At 36.1% G+C, this 16,842-nt stretch overlaps 1 protein-coding gene across 1 annotated transcript; it reads right to left on the bottom strand.

Moving 5' to 3' along the window:
* Positions 1-408: 408 nt before the first annotated feature.
* Positions 409-14,181, bottom strand: LOC146002144 (uncharacterized). Its single transcript, XM_083139863.1, has 8 exons — positions 13,728-14,181; positions 11,443-11,614; positions 10,911-11,101; positions 9,507-9,664; positions 7,137-7,290; positions 3,475-3,552; positions 1,700-1,777; positions 409-422 (listed from the first exon to the last, which is right to left on the bottom strand). Exons 1-8 carry the CDS (start codon positions 14,143-14,145, stop codon positions 409-411), a joined length of 1,263 nt encoding a protein of 420 aa, XP_082995989.1. The 5' UTR covers positions 14,146-14,181.
* Between the last annotated feature and the right edge of the window lie 2,661 nt (positions 14,182-16,842).

Below are 16,842 nucleotides of genomic sequence, written 5' to 3'. Positions count from 1 at the left end.
TTAAGAAGAAAATGCACGGAGCTCGGTTCTAGGGAGGGACAATAACATATTTCGTCATCTCCAATTTAACCTTCACTTTCAAAGTTGTTCAAACACAAGAACGAAAATCTGCGGTCATTTTAAGAGGGGTTTCAATTTGGCACTTTTGTTTCTTCACGAGTTCATTACTACTATGATTTGAAAAGTTGTGTTGTCTAAAAATTTCGGGAGGGGCTGTAGCCCCATCAGCTCCCCCTGCGTACGCGAATGTATGAGATATTACTCTGTCGTACATGTGTTAATTTTAAGCAACTGTATGCAAAGACGTAGATCTGGTTTTCTTTTTATAACTGAATAATTAAAATTAAACCTTACAATACTATTCTAACACACAATATACAGGGTGACTTTGAGCAACAGAGACAAACTTCAGGAGGTAATTCCTGACAGGACAAGGAACAAAAGAGTCCATTGAACATATGTTCGGAAATGCATGTATTACAAGATAAATGGCGTCGTCGTTAAGCTGCAAGCCACTTGTAAGCCTAATATGAAGAAAGAATTGCATTCGATGGGCTATTTTGCAAACGGACCAAAATTCACGTTTCCATTTTCGTAAAATCCAAAAGAACATGAAGGCATGACGACTGGTGGTGCGATCTATCTTGGAACACATGCATTTCCGGTGGATTTTTTCCTTTTCCTCTCAGGGATAACCTGCTGTGGGTTGTCCCATTGTTACGAATCACCCTGTACATGCATATTCATTCGCAATACGTAGTGGCGTAGCAGCAAATCGCGAGGCCCTGGGCGTGATTAGAATGCGAGGCCCTCATCCATTCTTTAAATTTGAATCTCAATGTGCATCGATAGAATATCTTCAAGAATATGTCATCAAATTATCATATTAAATATTGATAATAATAAATTGCTGACAAAAACAATTTTTTATAATATGTGACTGAGAAATGTACAGCCTCTTAGGCTTAGCGCCCCGCCCGCCGGTATGTTACGCTTCTGCTTTGACGTATTCATTCAAATTATGACATTAAACTAGAACTAAAAACCAGATTAAATACAGAATGTTTTAATTTTATTGCCCACAAAAATTAGCCTTTTCCCTATATTTTTCTCAATTCTATTTATCACATTTTTCGTATCGACCCCATGGGACGCGAGGCCACTTCATGCGAGAAGCCCCGGGCGTTCGCCCACTTCGCCCAACCCTTGCTACGCCACTGTATATATGCAACCACACATCGCCGTTCCAAAGTTCCAAATGTATTCATTTTATCTGTGGGGAAAATATAGCCGCGGGCACAACTGGATTGCAAGAAGCACACCGAAAATCAATGGTATCTTTGCAACCCAGAAGTGTTCGTGACTGTACTCAAAAACCAAAATAACCAATCAAAGTCTGCCCGCTATCTTTTGTGAACTCTGAAATAAATTAGATACTTGCTTCTATAACTTATGACCTCTGTCTCCTCTATAGACAGTATCTCCTTTAGTATTCATATGTTACCATCGTGTACCATCGCTCTTGATATGGTTTTGAACGGAAAAAAGAAAGAGCAGTGGCAACCCCGAATCTATACCACGTGGTTTCATACACACAGGATAGAATATCGCTGTTTTTATAAACGTTCTAGCGCGAAAGGTCTTCATATCGAATAAACTAAAATTAGTATAAATAAATAAATAAATAAATAAATTGTACTTGTCTGGAAATTTTTCATAGCTCTGTTGACATTCTTCATAACACAGCGAGCTTCTCTAGGACCGCATAGGCGAGGTTCTGAAAAGAAAGAAGAAAACAATTAACGTTACAATAAAACTTCGTTAATCCGGACTAATGGGGGATAAGATGACCGGTTTAACGAAAATCCGGATTAACTGAAATAATCTAAAATACAGTATGAATTGCATTAAAACTCCGCAAAACAAGTTTATTATGGTGTATTTAAACGGCATGGTCCAAAATACACTATACAGTAGATAATACTACAATGCAGGACGTATATCCGTTACGGAGCAATATTACGAATGTGATTGTTGACTTCTAGCCACATTTAAAACCTGGCATTCTGCTTTTTTTCTTTACCTTTTGCCTGTCCGGATTAAGCGAAGTCCGGCTTATCGAGGCCAGGATTAACGAGGTTTTACTGTATAAGTTCTTTATGTACAGTCACTGGCAATAAAAATCGGACACATAGATCCTAAAATACTCGCTCTCGACAATGCGTTAATGTGTTGACTAACTGCACGGCGATGAGTCTATTTCAATAGCAACATTCCAATCGGCAATTCATCTATCGCCATAGAGTTAGGCAACACGCATTGCAGCGAAGCGAGTACTTCAGGATCTAGGTGAACTATCTTTATTGTCGGTGGCTGTACGTTCAAAGAATATATCACATTAAACAAAACTCAATGTGTGACCATGTCCTATGTCCACGTAGTATTCAGAATTGTTTATATTATTTGTTCCTAACATGGTTTCATTTATGTTTAATAGAACCTCTGCAGTCTTAACATGTTAGGATTTGTCATCTCTTCGTAATTTTCGTTCCATACCGAAATCTGGTTTATTAACAAAGCAGGTAACATAGAGAGAATGTAAAATACAGGGAGATTCAGAAGAGATTATACAAACTGTGAGAGTGAAAAGCATACTAGGAGAAGCAACAGAAGATCGCAGACGTCTGCAAATGAACCGTGCTCAATCGAGTGCTGTTCACCTTGCACACTAGAGTATTACATGGAATGAATTTCACTTTATCGTAACCGTTTGAGTCTCCCATCTTCGAACGTATACAATGCAATATCATTTTAATGTGGCAATAATCGTAGACACATATATATAGATAGTTTCAGCTCGCAATCATCTATTTTATTTTCATATCACTGTGACAGACAAGACTAAACTACATTTTAACATGGACATGATGAATATAGTCACTTACGTTTCAATTGGACTGTGTCTTTCACTTCATGATGTGTAGCTCTGGGCTTCGAGCAAAGAAGCTCTCAATTCCGTACGCTATCTAGCGTCGTCCGTGCGAACTATTTGGCGCTCGAACGAAATCATCTCGCTGCAGCACTCTATTGCACACCTATCCGCTAGGAGCCGTCTGAATCAGTGTCTTTGTTTAAAACGTAACACTGCCGAGAGATTCTTTAGTACACCTGACACGCCGTATGTTTAATAACCACCATTCTGAAGAAGCTTTCTGTTTTGATTTTGTCATTTCGATCTCCACTAGTACTAGTACTAAAGCACCTGGTTGTGTACACCTATTGGACAATTGCGCAAGAAGAACAGCTCACCGTGAGCAAGTGTAGCAGCAAAGGTGTCAGTGGCGGATCGTAACACTGCATTCATGTATTCGCCATTTTCTCGCAAACGGTTCATTTGCACATGCTTCTCTTAGTGCCTACTTTTCACCCTTACAATACGTACCACCACATCTGAATCGCCCTGTATATACTTACCTTGTTGATTCATAGACTTGCATGATTTCACACCAATTGGCTTCCTGTTGCTCGATTTATACAAAGGCCGTCCGCAACCTAAAGTGCATGTAATGTAACATTAAAATTATATACTTATTCTCGATGATAGCATAAAATTCCAGAATGCGATAGATAAAATACATTACTAGACATACAATTATATGTTCATGGACACTAATATCTACAGATAAGGCTATAATAGTCAATCTTGATGGGCAACTTCCTTTAAATCTCACCGATATTGGTTCCAATTTACTTTTTAAAGGTATATAAAACTTCTTCACTATTACACAACCAGCAAGAAAAAACAATTTTGAGCACTTCAAACACTGTTCATGCAGATGGTAGCTCAATGTGCTGAAATGTGTATCTTCTGTATATATCTGCTCTAGTATAACAATGCCATACTGTTAATCAACCTGCCATCAGTAGTACTAATAAATAAAAATATGCCATTTCGTTGACCTAGAACTTTTAAGTAGTGGACCAACGATCTCGCCACCCAAGGTCCTGAGTTCGAATCATGGTTGGACACATGGGCGTCGCCAGAAATTTTTGTAGGAGGGGGGGGGTGTCTGGCAAATGATAAAAGTTGAATAGTACATAAATTATAAGTATTATTACCACGGTTATAAATGTTATTATACAATAATATTATAAACTAACCAAAAAATATTTTTTTTTTAAAATAATACAGGAGAAGGTCTATATATGGGCGAATATTTAAATGTGGGTTTTGGAGTTATCAGCGCTCCCGGGTGCTGCAGTCTGGCAGAGGCTATTGGAACTGGTTATCTGTCAAGGACAAAGGTTGTGGCGCCAATTCGCAAGAGAAAGTGGTGGTTATTTTCTGCTTTGTATATGTTATGATATTAGCGGTACATAAAATAAATGTGTGCTTTTATAATGCCATGATTTGTAGTGAAATATGTGCCACAGAAAGCGAAAATAAATTGAAGAAGAGAAATAGCGTGATGATCTAAATATGGGCAATGACATGAGGTCTAATGCTGAGACACATTTCTAACAAATATTTGGATAAACTAACTAACTAACTCTCTAGCCTTCTTAAACCCGAAGGTTCATGGCTGCAGCAACACAGGCCTTCCATCTGTCCCTATCTTGTGCAAGATCTATATATTCTTTTCCATCCCTACCGATTTCCCTTAGGTCCATCTCGACGTTGTCCCTCCATCTTCGTCTTGGCCTTCCTACAGGTCTCTTACCATCAGGTTTCCCAACAAGAATCCTGTAAACTCCTCTTTCCTCTCCCATTCGTGCCACATGGCCTGCCCACCTAAGTCTTCTTGATTTAATTATTCTAATAATGTCTGGACATGAATATAAATTATGTAGTTCTAAATTATGTAACCTTCTCCACTCACCTGTCTCCTCATCCCTTTTAGGTCCAAATATTTTCCTAAGGATCCTATTTTCAAATACTCTCAATTTATGTTCCTCTTTCAATGTAAGGGACCAAGTTTCACACCCATATAATACTACAGGCAAAATTACTGTTTTGTATATTTTAACTTTTAGTTTCTTAGATATTAAACGAGAAGAAAAAAGTTTATGAAGAGAGAAGTAACATGCATTTCCTGAATTAAGCCTACTTTTTATTTCCTCTTTAATATAATTTTCATTTGTTAATATTACTCCTAAGTATTTGAATTTGGAAACTGTTTCAAACGAGTTGTTATCAATAATTAGATTTTGATTATTACCTAACACTTGGTTTCGGCCTGTAAATATTTGGATGTTTTTCTTAATTTCGATTTTACCCATTCCGCGTGATTTTCAAAACAACAGATTATTCATAAATATGAATTTATAATGTTTTAGCAATAAATGACTGTTTTTTTAAAATTTGAATTGCTTTTTTTTAAAAAAAGAATGGAGAGCTTCTATACTTTAGCGTGCTACTACATTTAAGTATATATTTCATAAACATGCATTTTAAATGCAGGTTCTTGATATGTTCATTCTTTTCCTCCGAAAATGACAAAATAAAAAGGGGGGCCCATATTTAGACATTTTCCTCTAATAATAATTATCATTATTATATAACGAGTGAATACCAGCACAACTATTTTCCATTGTTTCTTTTGCATTTTATGCAGTTAGTATCTGAATGCATTTTGATATTAACCTTTGCACGTCTCGTTCAATAAAAGGCTTTAAATGTTTTCTTATTATAAAATGTGTTGTGTGACATCTCACCTACAACTGTAATTACTTGAATTTTGAAAACTCTGGAACCATTTGTTCTTTGGATGAAAGGGTAGAATATAACCTTGTTCCTGTATTTTTCACTCAATGTTTTCGATCCAATGAATTTTTACTTTGATTTTTCTGTTCGAACACTAGCTGAATGAACCTTATTTCTGTTCTTTACAATAAGAGTAACACACTTTCAGCTTTCTTGTATCTTTAAATGAACGATGATAATTTCCACGGGGGACCACCGACCCGTTCGACCCCCCTCCCGACTCCCATAGATCTTCCTATGTGAATGCACAATCATCAATTTATTGTGATCTCATTTATCTCCATTTTGGTGATTAACCTAAAGATGAGGAATGGTGGCGGAATAAGAAACAGCATTCCAGGTTCGGTCATATGAGGAGGATGGATGCAGAAATACTACCAGTAAGAACTTACAAGGCACAAGAAGTGGGAATAAGGCCAAGGGGGAGACCAAGATGTCGGTGGAAAGAGCAGATAGTGGAAGGAGTTAGGAGAAGAGGACAAGATTGGAACACCGTGGAAAGAGAAGAGTGGTGGAAGACCAGGAAAAATGGAGAGAGGCTTCATCTCTATGCCGACCCAACCAGAGGCGGGAAACGGCGAAGGATGATGATGATGATGACTTCAGCGTTATGTGTATGCCATTTCACAAATAAAATGTAAAGGTCTAGATATGACATTAGATGAAAATATTGATAATGAACTCATTTCATAGAATTATGAGGTAGTTTTTGGTGTATGCTGACAAAGTTTAGAAAACTTGAGTATGACGACATAGTCTGAACGCATGAAAAGCATTCGTGTGTGACGCTTTAAAAATGTAGCAAAATTTGACTTCATTTGCCTGTGAAGTTACAGATGCTAATTAATAATAACTTTGAAGATGAAATATGCAAATTATTCAGAAACATATAGACCTTAATGGCATTAAAAACAATAATAATTTTCAGATTAATTCGTTTCGTTATTTACATGAAGTTGAACCACTTTTCGTGGAATGCCCAACGCGCACACACAATGCCCTATATAATTGATATTATGCATGATAGTGATGTGTGTACACTCAATTTACAATGAAGGAAAAAGTAATACTTAATTTAAGTGTAAAATGTTTCGTGTTCTTGCATATCTTGACATTCTTATCAAACAATGTCATATAAGTATATAAAAGTATATAGAAAAGCTTTAAGAAAGCTTTTTGAGTTGTTTTAAATTATGCCGCAAACCGCAAGGCTTTATGTCAAATATATCTATATATATATATATATATATATAATTATTGTTACAGCCCAGGATACAGGAGGTCTTCAATCGAGCACTGTCAAAACCATAAGATCCCTGTGTCGTGATAGCATCGTAACGAAAAACACGTTCCTATTTGGTAGACTACTTACTGTCATAAGGAAAGAACATGATGGAGCAGTTGCAAGCACTTTCTGACAGCGCTTGAGCCTTCATATTCCAGCATGCATCTTTGGACGTCTCCATCTTATCTGAACATTCCGTGGAACGAAGCCAGCCCTGATGTGCCAGCTCAGTGTTGTCAATCTGCAGTAAGAGTTGCAAGATATGAACAAAAGCATTTCCTAGATAGAAAGTGGCACAGACAACACAAACATTTGAAACTGGAACAAGAGTAAAATAAATTGTTAATAGAGTAAAGATGTTTGATGTGCCAAGCTGATGTGCTATACTTTATTTCTATATCTAGTTCGGTCATTCATGTCGATTTTCTATCCTCTTTGGTGAATCGCGATTGATGATGAACTGATGATGCCACAAACACTTCACGAACGGTTGGCATGGATAGGCACGGTCCTTTAGAATTGAAGCAGTCCACCGAATAACGCTGTATGGCACTTTTGGAAATGTGCTGAGTTACCAGTAAAATAATGCTGCGGCCCTGTTTCTACAGGCTACAAGCTGGCCAGTCATAAGGTCGGATGATGCCCAAAGATTGCTACTGTGTTTGCATAAGGTTTTATGGTGTTTCTACTGTAGTGCAGTAACATACAACAGGTTTTATCCGTTGTTCTCGCATTCACTGAAATGTGCCAAACAGCGTTATTCGGTGGAATGTTTCAATTAGGCCTAGAAGTCATTCATTGGCCGATGAATGCATCTTCTTCAGTGCAGCCTTCTCTTCAAATAACGTTTTGTATAACTTTACCCACGTGTGATTAAAGTTCACCTTAGTAAGCAACATAGCTTCCAAAGTTTGTACTGAAAGAGCGTTCTTGTCACTTGTCCACAAATCATTCATGTAGGACAACACTCGTTCAGTGGGGGCATTAGTTCCAGGTAAACAGAAAAAAAACAACAATATTTTAAGAAAATTGGAATATGGTAGATTGTTGACATTGAAATGAGAAATAATTTCTACCCAACAATTTCATGGTTCATAGTAATAGTAGAGAAGGTGTATCGTTACAGTAATTCTATGCGAATAAGTCATTTTCACAAGAAAGGAACATTGTGGCTTTACGTTAAAAAGATCGGGTCATTTACTAAAAAAACAAAGTGGACTGTTTCGGCTAATACGGGACGCCTGGTCACCTTAGATTGGAGTTTCCGCGGAAGAGGAGGAGTTGCAACAAGAGAACAAAAACATCACACATGTAATTTATTTATTACAATATTTCAAATACAGCGTTAGCCATTTTACATTTGAACGTATTAACAAATAGGTTTGTTTTCATTTCCAGGACTTATGCAGCGCCACTGATTTCTAAAACCGTTTCGTAGGAAACATTTTTCCTTTCTGTTGAATAGTTATCGGCTCTTAAAAACGTGAAGTGATACATTGGTTACATCTCACTCGGCCGCCATTACATCTGCTCACGCGACGAAGAGCTCGCTTCTGGTTGGTTATGCTACACGAGATACTAAGAAAATCAAGACCGATTCCATCTGTGAAATATGCCATGGAATATGCTGTAGCATCAAAATACTCTAACATTTCTTCACTTTACGCGGTAGAATTCGACCGTAGGAGAAATGTTACGAAAAATGTCAAGGAGAATGCTTTCATCTAAAACAGTGAGTTACGTACACATTCTTAGATTCTTATGTGAGAAAAAGTGTGAAGAGGAATAATTTGCTATTACTCTTTGACGCGTACGATCAAACTACACCATATTATCCCCATTTCAAAAACAAATCATAACCGTTTGCGAAGTTTCTGTTCCTCTTGTTCCTTCCCCCCTCGTATTTACAAGCTGCAAGAAGCTCTCCATTACAACTTCCTTACTAGTCTGATGCCATTCATAATGACTAGAGCCCGGAAGTTTGGCAAAATGTCTCTTATTTCTTGCTTCATTTATTGATAAAAAACATTCTTGATGTACATATTTTTGTTGCCGCTAAAGTTTTGGAAGATTTTCCATTTTCCTCATTTTGCCTATTTTTAATGCTTTTTCTGCCATGTACAATTAAATTTTCGAATGTTTTCTTTACAATTGTACATAACTTATTTTTCTCTCAAAAACGTTATGTGTTAGCACGTTATGGTGCTTGGAATTTGCTACTTGGAATTATGCCTATTTGTTTGCCTTTTGGTGCCTATTTTCTACACTATAAATGCCTTTTTACCTGCCTATTTGAACCAAAATAAATATCTTAACTTCCAGGCTCTAAGAATGACTTTCGTTCACCACAAGCAAGTTTAGCCATAGCGTGTAGAAGAGATAGTGTGCTCACTCTGTTAGTTCACGCAGCACGGCGCTAGCATCGCTGTACGATATACCTGCCCATACTATACTTACCACTTCCATTTTGATTTTGGAAGTCAGTTTTTCCGATGGAATCACCGCGTGCGGTTTGCCAACAAACATGGTGACTTCAGGGATGGAAAGGTTGTCTGAGAGGAAGTACATGTACCCTGCACTGAGTCCAGCATGTCGCGAAATTGTGCGGTTGAAATCTGAAAAGAAAGATGAGAGTAAAAATTTCATTAGATTGTATATCATATTTTATGCACGGAAATACTTAATGTAATCGTAATTAAATCCCTAAAGTTATAGATTACTGTTATGAAAATAACGCCCAACAAGAAGACTATTTCAAATCTTACATTCGAGAAAATGTAAGAGTTTTTTTCTTTCGAATGAGCAGCTGTAAGCCAGTTGAATTTTTGTAGTTAATAGTGACTTAAGCGATAACGTCATCTTACCACTGTCTCTAATGATCTGATACCAGGATACATAGAAAACATTTACATGTGACTGTGTCTTATCAAGCACAAAGGAATTACCGTATTCCAGGACTTTCTTGTACACATTTTTTAGGAAAAAGTTTTATCACTGAATATTATAATTAATTTGCAATTTTTCAAATATAAATAAATAAACAACAAATCACTTAACTAATCTAACTAGGAAGGAATATATTTTAATACTCTACGTCAAAACCCAGACATTCATATCCAAGAGCTAAATGAAGAGTGACTTGAAATCTCTTATAAATCAGAATCTTAGTCCTCATACAACAAATTGTCCTCTGTACCATCCATTGACTTACTAATGCCACACTTCTTAAATTATTCAACCACTGCCATGAAGCTTTGACTCATTCACAAACTTCCTCCTTCGTGATGATGTAACCCTAGTATCTGCGTGTAAGACGCATCCTGTTATTCAGAACTATTTTTGTGGGAAAGAAAGAGCATCTTATACGACGGCAAATACGATATATAATTGCCATAACGTATTCTCATCGTAATATTTCCTTAAAAAGTTGTTATAATGTTGCGACTGAGCGTTTGCTTAATAAAGAAAACGTTATTTATAATTGCCTATCTCTAAATACAAGAAAAAAATTATTACGATCTGTGGCAATCAGGGAGGAGTAGCACTAACAGTGAAAGTAAGGGACATCTGTCATGTTCATTAATATTAGTCTTCTCCGCAGTCAAATTACAATAGTTTTAAATTCGAATTGAGTTGGATTTAAGTCCACTTTATGCACATATAATTTAATCGGGACTGGACCTACAGTTTAAATTTAAATATGAATCTCTATACGCTTCTACAGCATGGAACCCGGGACCACTTGATTACAAGGCAGAGACGTTACCATCAGGGAGGTCTTAAATTTGAATTGTTTTTCAAATAAACTTGTATGGAAAATATTTAATTTACCTTAATTTGTTAAGGAGTTAAATAACTCACCAACTTCCTCTTCGGGGTTGTACTTCATAATAAAGGAGAACTCCAAGCTGAAAATCAGGAGGCGTTTGATGGAGCTTCTAGTGGAAAAACACCTTCCGTACATCCCAAATACAGGCACCAACTGACGACAGCAGGCATCTACTGACATAAATTTCATATCTCTTTCACATACCACCATTATATCTTCGCAACTGAAAGAAAACAGGTATAACTTAAATTACATACCAGAAGGGTTTATTACGTTTAAAAATCTGATACAAGAGTGCACTACTTTTGAGACACCCTACTCTTATTGAAAGATAAGCGTAAGGTACTGTGTTCGCAAAATGTGGACTGAATAACATTACAACCTCTTAAAATGTAAATAAACGGCAGAAGCCAAAATGTTGATTTCGACAGATTGAACTTGCAGTTCACTCCAAAAGTAGAAACACGTGTTGCATTAACTTAATAAGTTTTATATTTGTGTAGTTTTCATATTTTACGTTCCTGCCTCGGTAGGTTAATTGAGAATTAATGATGATAAGCGTACCTTGGCCCAAGGTTTGTCAAGAACTCTTCCATTCTCCACTTCTTCGCCACTAGTTCCTGATTTGCCCGCTTCACGGCGCTGTCGTTCGATCTCAGCATGTGGTTGAAAACTGACCGACCAGGCATCAGTAGAGTTGCCAGAAGGCTTGCTGCATTTGTGGACAAGTTGTGCTCTGAAAATTCAAATTGAATTGAAACATAGCCTTTACTGTACGTGGTTCACTGAAATCGTTGAAATTATTTGGTGTGTTAATGATCTTTTGTAGTCCCTAATTATTATATTCCTTCAGTACGCACACTCCATCATTCCTGAATTGGTTGTACTTTTAAGAGAGAATTTTTTTATGTCAATACAATAAATACAATTTTCCATAACATTTAGAAGTGTGTTCAAGTTCAATATCATCCGCTTAAAAGCGCTTCTTGGCCATGGTGTAATGAAATTATGAATCGAGATAAAAACGTTTCGTATTTTTTATTATTTTAGGTTGTTTGTAATTATTTTTTTTTCTAATCTTGTCCCATACCCAAGTCAGGAGTCGAATCCGGAAACTTCAAGCCTCTCCGACAGCGTATTAGCTAATACTGTCATCTCGTAATCGAGAGTTCGATTCGCTGTCGAATATTGCACTTTAAATTGCAGACCACAGAATTATAAAAATATACACTTACTTGCAGAAAAACTTTGTATCACAGTAATTTATTGAGACTATTTGTTTCCTGATAATGGATCTCCCAGATAATTTAGTAGCAACGTCGTCGTCTTGTAATTAAGGGGTCCCGAGTTCGATACCCAGTGGAGACACACATTGGTTGGGATTAGTCCTTCTGTGCATACAGTTAACTTAAAACAAATTCTAATTTCTTCACAATAAATATTTTGGACGCTTTGACTTGCATACAGAGTGCGGCAGAGTTCGTAGCATAAAACATGTTCTCCCACTATTTCAGAACTGAAGGATTGCATCAGAGATGTTGTTCCCAGTATTCCGAAAAACATGTCGAAACAAGCGTCCGAGGCGCTTGGAAGAATGTGTGACGCCCCGCGGTACTAATTTGCCAGGGGTCATGTTCAAACATAAACTCGTAAATGGTATTCCATTTTGTACAATTAGGTACCAAGATCATTAAATAAAAATACTTTCTATCCATATATAATTGCGACTTGAACGCTGCCACACCCTATAGTATTTGACCTTGTCATATACGTTCTCGCCAAGCAAAGAAATATTTTTTACACAAATAGGAGACCTAATACAGTTGCATATCACATTATGCTTCATTAAAATAGCTACAAAACATATTCTTTCGCTCATTCTTTTCTTTTGGCCTTAAAAGAGTTTTTGGTCCATCGATTTTTTCTAGAATATACATTATTGTTTTACATTAAAAGATTCTTACATATTTTTTCACGTTTATTTCACAGAAGTTATAGTAGGTCTATTGAGGCAAAAATATAAACGTTCCCCTTTACAATCGTATGTTACACTTTCTACAAAAATAAAAATAGAACTTATGTTGAAATCAACAATAGATAACACAACCATTTGAATAATTGCTATTCAAATTAATATAAATATACGTGCAAACTGTAACTACAAGGTACGTATGTCAAAATGTAGTTTCCGATTTCAATATTTTTTAAAATTTATTTAATTCAGCAAAAGTAAATACAATCAGTCCACTTATGAAAATGAATTAAGTTTTCTTTAGCAAAATAACAAAGTTGCCGTATTCATAGAAAAGATATTAAAACACAAAGAGTTTGAAGTGTTGAGTGTGCGCTCCACTCGAATTCCTAACCCCCTTATAGCACGTAGGAGTTAATTTTTGTGATGGGATCACACTGGTCAAACGCTGTCCTTGCGAGTGCTACTGCGTGCCATCACATCACTGGGTTAGGAAAGAATTTTTCTTTCCCAGCTATTACCGCGCAATAACGCATATATGCTCAAGATATTTTTAGTGTTTGTACTTTTTTTACTTTTCTACAAATGCTGTAACTTTGAAATTTTCGCAGGAAAGAACTTTTTCAGTTTTCTCTTTTCGTAAGTTCTAATAACCTATGCTGCATAACATATAAATAAAACATATTGAAAAGGGAACATCATTTTTTACTTATGAAGTCATTATGTAACGTTGCACGAGGGGATATAAGACTTAAGAAAATTTACTGACTGAAACATTTTGGAAAACACCAATATATAGTTATTATTTTTACCAAGAGTGATTTTGAACTACAGTATTAAGAAATCAAAAGGATTCTACAACAAACTGAACACTTACCTATAAGTTTTGAACGTAGAAAGGGTGACTGAGGACAAACTGTGATGATAGGAAGGGTGTCTGCTGGCATGTACTGGTAACGAATCTCAGAGTTGATTGGCGGATCAATTATCAACCTATTCATAGTGCTGAAAAAGTGCATGGAAAAGATGGCAAAGAACGCGACGACAGTAAACAGCCAGACAATTCTGTAAGACCAGCTCTGACTCGAAGCAACGTGGCCGAATCCATGGCACGTTGTGTTCTCACAGAACTCGATTAAACTTTTTTTGTATTCGCAGCGTTTTGCGGTCTTTTTGTTCGACGCTGTCTGACTCCATTTCTTGTACACTAATTTCTTCTTCAGATCCCGTCCACTGTCGATATGAATTCTGGGCTCTGTGATGTGGAAACCGTAATAGTAGTTCTTTCTGATCATTTTTGCAACACAATGGTATGTTTCGGATACATAAACTTACTGAGGTTTACTAGCAACAACTCGAATAATAGCTGAACTGAATTTTATTTCTACTAGTAATAAAAAGACGGCAGGCTAGTCACACTATAACAATAAAACCTTTTGCTTCATAATATAATATTTACCTAAGGAAAATTATTACAGTTTCTTGTAATTATCTTTGACAAGCACATTATCTACATCTCTCTCTTTTATGCAAATATAGTACGATTGAGTAATATTAGACAAATATTACGATACTATCTACCAATTCAGTAGTGTAATTATAATGCAAAGATATGAAATGAGAAATGCAATGAGAAATGATTGAACATATGTGCTTTATTTGAAATTCCTGCTTTGAGAAAAATGTACTTTTCACGTCTAGTAAAATCATATAAATTCAACAATATTTCGAAGATATAATTTACGTACGTGTTTTACACAGAGAGATATACAAGATTAGTTCATTGAAAATGTAGAGAGTACTTCAAATTGTCCATGCTGAATTAATTCCGAGATCTGTTAAAGTACATTTGTCAAAAAGATATTCAGAAATGTAGTTCACACGTATTTACAAATAGGTAACCTTGCAAGATAAATATGCGAGTTTAACAGCATTGATTGAGATATGAATTAACATTTCGTTAATCACAATGATCATTCATTATGCTGTAGGTTGGACCATGAGAACACCCTATTGCAGTTGCTATGCTATTGTCTCTCGTCTGAACAGTTCTTACAATTAATTTTGAGTAGCGCCTTAGAAAATTTTACCATCGAAACATTTTAGTATTAAAAACTATTCACCTAGTGAGTGTTTAAAGTTTTCATCACAGCCTTGGAGAGCACGAACATACATAATTAGGTATCTTGGATTTGAGGTTATTGGATTCCGGAAAGAAAGAGATTTAAAAATAATTACTGTCACTGTTATCAGATCCACTTCAATATATCACCAAAATTCTCCCTACATTGACGAATATTCGCTGCTAAATTCACAGAACAACCCAACGCGAGTCATCCACCTTTTCCACTGAACACCAACTTCGTTTTGAGACAGTGTTCGTGACATAATGTACTGTTGGTTTAGCCAAGCGTCAATAGTGTATTCGAAATGTCCACGATGGAAAGATTAGCGGTAATATCGGGAACGTGCATTAGGAAGTTACGATCGATTTAGCTGTCGGTAATGATACGTACTTCGCGTTCGATCATACAAAATGTAATTGCTTGGTCATTTTGTATACTTAGGGTATTTGAGCAAATGGAAAGAGGGTAATTATCCTCTTTTCTGCAGCGAGGCGTGTGTGATGAGTGTGAAACACTGATGGCCTGTGGAGTTGACCTAGAACTTATACAAATGTTACAGTTCGTTTTACAGTGTTCTGCAGCGGGTGGAAACTAATAAACAATACCTATAGTCAAGACAATATTCCCCTCTGATACCATGTATATTATCTACCCCCTCTCTCTTTTTTTTAACCAGAAGTGATTGAAATAGTTTTATGTCTTATATCATTTTTATTGCCAATATGGAGGTACTCGCAGACTCGATTTAATATGGTAACCATTACTCTGAAGTAACAATTTCTTTTATTATTTAAATGAGTATCTTAAAAAACTAAATCAGAACTCATAGGTCTGTTTCAGATTTTGACTGTCTTACATAAGCGCCGACTTAGCGTGTGATTTCTGGCCCTCATCCCTCCAAAGTTTATAACGACTAGTAGATATAAGAAAAATGTATATCACATTATCATAAACAAATTATGCAATAAGTATAAACTTCAAAACTGGTATAGAAACGTTCGCATTGCCAGCAGAGCGTGGTTGGAAATGTTATCTAAGCCTATTCTTTGGAAACTAATAAAATATTAACTTAATAGAGCGACGAGTCGTTTACTTTTTTTTCTAGTTCGTCGGCTTTTTGCCTCGGATGCCACACTACTGATACTAGCACCCAAAATTTTGCTTATTTTGAGTTTCAAGTTGTTCGCATTTTGCCCATAAGGTAGGTATCGTTGTTCAGCGTTATTTAAATATTTGATTTCTTCATGTCGCTGAATTATTACATAAATAGTCGAATTTTTGTAATTGGTAAAGCTGTAAAGTTAGTGTGTGAATGAAAAACACAAGCGTTCTCTTGAAGTAAAGAACAGTAATAAGGTATCAACATGCAAGATATAAGGATAAATAAACATCACAAATTGATGTTTTCAGGTTAACGTAGTACATGTCCTCTCTGTCTGAAAGTCAGTAAAATCTTGTCTTCCAGCGTCCTCTCAAAAACAGCATTTCAACACTTTTCCGTAACGAAAATTAGTAAATTATTCGTTTTGAAGAACTCATGGCAGTCTTTAGTAAAGAAACATTCACCACCTTCATTTCTTCTTAGTTCTTAAACGGAGTTACTTTGGACGCAATTTTGTTCTTCTGTAGTCTTTGGAATGATTTCTGAAAAGAAATTAACGACATTTAGAGCGAAGATTAAATATATCATGATTTTTCGCATTGCAATAATTACATGTCACCCGTGCTGAGGGACAAATTTCGGATCATTCTTTGTGTCATCTAATATTCTTTTACAAAATAAACCTTATTAAAAAGCTCTCTTTAAGGCCAATTTATGTTCAGATAAGCTAATAGGAACTGGACTACAACTTACAGTAGGATCCT

This window comes from Lepisma saccharinum, chromosome 18 (assembly GCF_977018435.1).
Source record: "Lepisma saccharinum chromosome 18, izLepSacc3.1, whole genome shotgun sequence".
In the NCBI taxonomy this organism is placed as follows: Eukaryota; Metazoa; Arthropoda; class Insecta; order Zygentoma; family Lepismatidae; genus Lepisma; species Lepisma saccharinum.
This window is presented reverse-complemented; position numbering and strand designations above follow the sequence as displayed.